The sequence below is a fragment of the Octopus bimaculoides genome, chromosome 10 (genome assembly GCF_046866305.1).
Source record: "Octopus bimaculoides isolate indiv1 chromosome 10, ASM4686630v1, whole genome shotgun sequence".
Classification (NCBI taxonomy): domain Eukaryota; kingdom Metazoa; phylum Mollusca; class Cephalopoda; order Octopoda; family Octopodidae; genus Octopus; species Octopus bimaculoides.
In genome coordinates, this window is record NC_142937.1 from 23,211,453 (window position 1) to 23,218,952 (window position 7,500).

General features: G+C 37.8%; 1 protein-coding gene across 2 annotated transcripts in view; it reads right to left on the reverse strand.

The window, feature by feature from the left end:
• The window catches only part of LOC106873980 (UDP-glucose:glycoprotein glucosyltransferase 1), a 180,299-nt gene that overhangs the window by 89,016 nt on the left and 83,783 nt on the right, over window positions 1–7,500 (reverse strand). For both annotated transcript variants that reach the window (XM_089358448.1, XM_089358449.1), the window contains exon 37: window positions 174–246. In XM_089358448.1, coding sequence (XP_089214574.1) covers window positions 174–246 — 73 coding nt within the window. The remainder of the gene's footprint in view (window positions 1–173; window positions 247–7,500) is intronic.

The window sequence follows — 7,500 nt, forward strand, 5'->3', positions numbered from 1 at the left end:
CCACCACATGTGGTATGCCTAACAAACATTAAACATCAATAGCTATCACAATATAGAAACGAAATATCAAGCCTTTGGAGCGAAAACACAAACGTTTACCATGCATGACTGCACAGAACAAAAGAGAAACAAAAAAGGCAACATATGGTGAAGGGTACATCAGATGAACTTACCTGATCAGCATCAACAAATATGATTTTCTTCACATTCAATGGGAACAACACATCAAGGAAGAGAATCTTGTAGCTGTAAAAAAAAAAAGAAGCAAAAATGTACATTTAACTTTTTTGCTCAAGTCTTAATATTTATCCTGCTTATAGTGCAGGGTATGATGTTAAACTGCATTCGATAGTTGGACCCTGGTCTGAGAGTTCCAGGATTTTGAGGACGTGTGGTAGAATCTCTTAGGAAATATTGTTCCCAGCTCTACTCTGAGTTGGTGCTGTAGCACTTGTTAGGGTCCCTTTCCCAGCTGTGAGTTAATTATCAAGTCTGAAATTGCCTCAGTTGTCAAATGACGGTGGGGGGGGGGGGGGGTGACAAACACAGACACACAAACATACACACACACACACATATATATATATATATATATATATATATATATATATATATATATATATATATATACACACACAAAGGGCTTCTTGTAAGCATTATCGAAAACTAATGAATATAATCGAACTCCAATACACCCACACATACATATAGATAGATAGATAGATAGATAGATAGATAGATAGATAGATAGATAGATAGGTAGGTAGGTAAAAGACCTCCCTCAATCATGAATGGCCACGAGATTGCACCTAGAACGCTACCCTCCAAGACATTAGTCCAGGCAAGGTTGCTTACAGAAGACCAATGGTCGCCTGTGCATACCAGCTGCCCCTCTCCATGCCACTGATGTTATCCATGGGAAAAAGGAAATGCCAATAAAGCCTGGCACCAGTGACGTCACAACTCATTCCTACAGCCAAGTGGACTGGAGCAATTCCCGGTCTAAGAATCAAACTCACTACCTTATGATTGTGAGCCTGATGCTTTAACCACTGAGCCATGTGCCTTTTTTCCAATAAATTCTGCAGTGTCATCCTTATTTTCCATTTTTTCTGAATATTTCAAATTTTAAAGGCAATTTATGGACACCCTGTGTATACGTGTGTGTGTGTGTGTGTAGGGGGGGGGGATAAAAAGTTTGTTTCCCAGCTACATGGTTCTGGGTTCAATCTTTGGTCGAAACATATCTATATCTATATAAATGTATATATTGTTGAAATTTACAGAAAAATGAGAGAAGGAGGGTGAAAAGTGGAGATGATGAAGGTGCACACGCTTTGAAGACTAACCGCAATTTTGAAAAGTCCGTTCTTGAACCACCATCTATCACTAACCTAAACAACGACCCTGTGCTTATAAAATGAAGGTCGATTTTATCTGGGACAATTTTCAAAAAAAAAAAAAGAAAAAAAAACGTGCTCGTTATGAACCATCGAAGTGTGTGTGAGTGCGCGCGATCGAAGGTTGAAAAGACAAATAATAAAGTGCTCTTTTTCACCAAAGACTGTCTAGATACACTGTTGTCTTTGACAAAAAGAAAAAAAATTCCTGTCCATAAATTTTCTAGCTGGACGAAAGCCCGACTGAATGTCTCACCTTTTAAAACGGGGCAGTTGAAGATAACAAGTGCAAGGGAGAGAACTCTTAGGTGTCTTTTTCTTTTGGTTAATTAAACAAAATTCTTCAACAGATTTTTCGGTACGTTTTATATTTTTATGTGTAACCCCCCTGGAGTTGAACCATTAAAAATATTTTATGTCTTCATAAAGAATTAATTAATTAATCAATTTGTTGATTTATTTATCAATGTAATTAACATTTTTTAAGTAGTCATTATAATTACCGTATTAAATAGGTGGCTTTAGTATAATCATTAAACTACCACCACCACCACAAACACCACAACCGCCGCCATCATTACATTCCCTTCGCGAGTTCAAATTTCACCGAGGTCGACTTTGCCTGACATCGGGGTTTTTTTTTGTAGGGGGGTGGCATAAAATAAGATGGATGATGTGTAATTCAGTTGCCTCATCCTCACAAAATTACAAGCCTTATACTACAAACCAGTCGGACGGGGCCAATAAAAAATACAGTACAAGTCAAGCAGCGGGGAGGCAATGCAACAGACCAGACCTTCCCCTAAAATTTCAGGTCTTGTGTCGAGAGTTGAAAGAATTGGCAAGTTGGCAGAATCTTGAGCACACCAGATAAAATTAAAATGCTGGGCAGCATTTCGTCAGTACTTATGCTCTGAGTTCAAATTCTGCTGAGCTCTCGACTTTACCATTCATTGTTATGGGGTTGATAAAATAAATACAGAGTTGAGCACTGGGGCTGATGGAATTGATTTGAACACCCTGCTAAAATTTCAGGCCTTCTGCCTATAGTGTGTATGTATGTATATATATATATATATAATAATTTTTTTCCAGAGGATGTAGCAACCGTTACCAATATAGCATAAGAACTTACCTTAGGAGATCATTAATTAGATTCCTTAAGGGTCGTACACACACACACACATATATATATATACACACACATACACATATATATATATACACACACACACACATATATATACACACACACACATATATATATATATACACACACACACACATATATATATATATACACACACACATATATATATATATACACACACACACATATATATATATATACACACACACACACACATATATACACACACATATATATACACACACACACACACACACACACACACACACACACATATATATATATATATATATATCTTTTTTACATGTTTCAATCATTTGAATGCAGCCATGCTAGAGCACTGTTTTGAGTTTTTGTCAAACAAATCAACCCCAGGAATTCTTTTTTTTTTTTTAAAGAAAACCAAGGATTTATTCTATCGGTCACTGCTACTGAACTGCTATGTTACAGGGACGTAAACACACCAACACTGGTTGTCAAGCAGTGATGGGGCGAACAAAAAATACAGACACAAAGACACACACACCCCACATATATACATCCGGGCTTCTTTCAGTTTGCATCTACCAAACCCACTCTCAAGGCTTTGGTCAGCCTGAGGCTGTAGTAAAAGACACTGGCCCAATATGCCATGCAGTGAGCCTGAACTTGAGAGCCTGTGGTTGAGAAGCAAATTTTTTAGCACACAGTCATGCCTGCACCTATAGTAGAATGGATTATTTTAACATTAAAAACAGCAGACAGTTATAATGATGACTAGATAGCAGAACAAATACTCTCTTCCAAATGAGATATTACCTTAGCAACACAGTAATTAATTAAAAGTTATACAATACAGCTCATTAAACTCAAATTGGTAGACTAAAAGAAAAAGAGTGGGACACAAAATAGATCTTTAAGTTTTTTTCTGAAAAATATCAGATTTCTTATAAATCATAATTAGAAAAAGAGGAAGAGCTGATTAAAAAGCACCCAGTACACTCCGTTAAGTAGTTGACATGAGGAAGGGCATCCAGCAGAAAAAAAACTATACCAAAGCAGACATAGAATCTAGCAGAGCCCTCTGGTTTATCTTTTCTTGTCAAGCCATCAGACCCATGTTAGCATGGGGAAAAGGGATGTTATATAATCCTTTCTGTTGTAGGTACAAGGCTTGATTTTGGGGTCCGGGACCAGCCGATTACATTGATGCCAGTGTTCCACTGCTACTAAATTTATCAGCCCTGAAAGGATGAAAAGCAAAGTCGACCTCGGTGGAATTTGAACTTAGAATGTAGCAGCAGACAAAATACCGCTAAGCACTTTGTCCAATGGGCTAACAATTCTGCCAGCTTACTGCCTTAAGGGACATTAAATAACGATGACGATGATTAACCATCATCATTATCATTTTTAATGCCTGCTCTTTCCTTGCTTGTATGGGTCAGATGGAATTAATTGAGGCAGATTTTCTACAGCCTGTTTCCAAGCTTGGTAATATTTGCCTGTGGCCAGATATGTTTCCATAGAAGATTGTAAGTTAATGACATTGCTTGTGTGAAGGTGACACACCTCCATATGATGTCAAGACAATACACACACATGCATGCACGCAGGCACACACACATCTGTTCTCAATCAAATTCACAAGGCTTTGGTCAGCTCAAGGTTACAGAAGAAGACTCTTGTCCAAGGTTCCATGCATTTCACTTAGTAGGTTTGAACCCAAAACCTCAGGGTTGTGAAGCTAATTTCTAAAGCACACAAGCATGTCTGCACCTATAACCATGTCTACATAAATCTTTGTCTTCATTTAACAAATTTTCCATGCTGGTATAGGATGGATGGTTTGACAAGAGCTGGCAAGCCAGAGGGCTGTGCCAGGCCCCAGTCATCTGTTTTGGATTGGGTCCCCTATCTAGTACCAACCATTTTACAGAGTGTATTGGGTTCTATTTACCTGACACCATCACCATCACGGTACACACACACACACACACACACACACACATATATATATATATATGAAAACACAATCATACGTGAAACTTTGAAGTTACTGTCACTAGTATAATAAATATGTATTATATTAAAAGTATTGAGTACTACTTCAGCTTAATGTTAAAATGTTTTTATCACTTCTTCCAATGCCCCCTCCCCTCTTGAAAGTTTTTTTATTTTTTTTATTTTTAGTCTTCCAAGTACTTGGTGACCCTGTCAGTGCAGGTGCCACTTAAAAGCACCCAGTCCACACTGTAAAGTGGTTGGTGTTCAGAAGGGCATGAGGCTGTAAAAACCTTGCCAAAACTGACCTCACCGGTGCCTGTGCCACGTAAAAAAATACACTAAGTCACTCTGTTGAGGGGTTGGTGTTAGGAAGAGCATCCAGCTGTACAAATCCTTCCAAAACAGTCGGCTCTTGTGAAACTGTCCCACCCATGCTAGCATGGTAGGTGGACGTTACATGACGATATAAACTGACATAAAACCAAACCATAATACACACACAGACATGCATATACTACATTTAGAAAAGATACAATGATAGTCATGGCTGGAACGTCTGTAGTTGTTTGCAATGACAACAAAGTGAATTGCATTGAAATAAACGGAATCCACATACACAAGTATTTTTTCCCTTCATGTCCAGTTGCAACCAATGTTTCTTGTAAAAGCAACCAAACAATCATGTATTCTTTACACAAATACATTTTTAGTTTAGCAAAACTGTAGAAATCTGTTGATAATTATGACAGAGTTATTGTGTGGTGCCTTTAGAAGAATCATCTTAACTCTTTTTATAATAACCTGCCTGAAATTGCCTCCAGGCACCCTGATACAAAACCAACTCTTATAAAAATCTTCATGTTTAAATTAAAAGCGGCCGTCATAATTTTTATGGAAGAGCCTTTTGTTAAGTTATATTCCAAACATCAGATTAATAATTGGGGAAAAAAAATTTTTTTATGAAAAAGCCTAGTTATTTTACTAAATCCTTCTCAAACCAAATCTATTTAATAATTTTATTTTGAAATTAGTAGAACCACATAAAAGCAATGTATTTCATTTGCAATGTCGTCATGAAAGAATTAATCCTTTTTGCCTGAGGCTGGTGGTATACATGAGAAAGTAGTTTAAGAAAATATTAAGTTAGACACAATAAAGTTAACATTTCATGAAAAAATATTTTTACTAAATTTAGTTAAACTATATTTTCAGCACAAGGGGAAAAAATTGGACATGGAATGACAAAAGACATTATTTTCTTTTAATTTCTCTGCCAGGTTTCTTTTTTGTTTTTGTTCTTAACTTCTTTTTATAGCATTTGCTCTTGTACCGCATCACTGCCATCTTACCTCTCCCCCCAAAACTCCCACCTACCCTTATATAAACACATGATAGCTATATGTATCTACTCTATAGCAAGACACCTCAGGTAGTCCCTGGCATAAAATCTTCCCCCACCACTTACATTCTCAAACACTATCCCCCACCACTTAGTTGAGACAGCTTTTCGTTTTCTTGTTTTTCCTGTCTGGCAAAGTACTTGACAACCCCACTGATGCTGGTGCCACATGAAAAGCATCCAGTACACACTGCAAAGGGATTGGTCTTAGGAAGGAAGGGCATCCAGCTGTAGAAACCTGTGCCAAAGTGGGCATGGAGCATGATGCAGTCCCATGGCTCACTGGACCCAATCAAACTGTCCAACCCATGGTTAGTCCACATTACTCAATAAACAGTGCTGGGTTGGTTTCCTGGTTTCTCTGCTGTGTATATTCCCCACCAGGATGGGACGCTAGTCCATCACAGGGTGACTCATTATTGCCAGCTGAGTGGACCGGAGCAACGAGAAATGAAGTGTTTCAATCAAGAACACAACAAGTCACCCAGTCTAGGAACTGAAACCACAATCTTATGATCATGAGACCAACACCCCTAACCACTAAGCCATGCCAGCATGGAAAACAGACATTAAATGATAATGATGATGATGATGGTAGTTGTGGTGGTGGTGGTGGTGGTGGTGACACTGGGTTGTCATGGAAATTCATTTGTTTGGGGTTCTACTTTTCCACTTATTTTCAACCTTTTCAACGTTGTTTGAACGACCATGACGAATATCTTTAATGCTGTTCTTTTAGGATTTAAACTTTTGGAGTTCTGCTCTTCTTTTCCAACATTTCTCATTATTTTTACCTTCTACTTGTTTCAGTCATTAGACTGCAGCCATGCTGGAGCACTACCTCGAAGAATTATTGGTCAAATGAATCAACCCCGGTACTGATTTTTTGTCATGTTAAGCCTAGTACTTATTCTATCGGTCTCTTTTGCTGAACTGCTAAGTTATGGGGATGTGAACACACTAACACCAGTTACAGACAGTACTGGGGGGGGCGGGGGGGCAGACACAGACACAGACACAAAGACATACACGGACGCATAAATGACAGACTTCTTTCATGAGGTGGAATTGTACGAGTCCATAATGTGGACGAGAAGTAAACATCTTAACCACACAGCTACACCTGCACACACACACACACACACACACACACACACAAGTGAGTTCATACGTGTGAAACAAGCAGGTAAAGAGTTGTAGTCAAATACCAAAGGTAGAGTAACACTGTAGTGCCATGACTGTCTGATGATCATTTAAATGAAACCCAGCAACAGCGTGTGAAGTCTTTCCAGTTTTGTATATGTATGTATGTATGTATGTATGTATGTATGTATGTGTGTGTGTGTGTGTATGTATTAATGTGTGTGTGCATACACACACATCTCTATATATATGCACATACATACGCATATATACACACAAACACATATATATGTAAAAACATATATAGATACATATATACACACACACATACATACATATGCAGGTGTGTAGATGTGGGTGTGTATATATATATATATATATATATATATATATATATATATATACATACATACATCTATGTA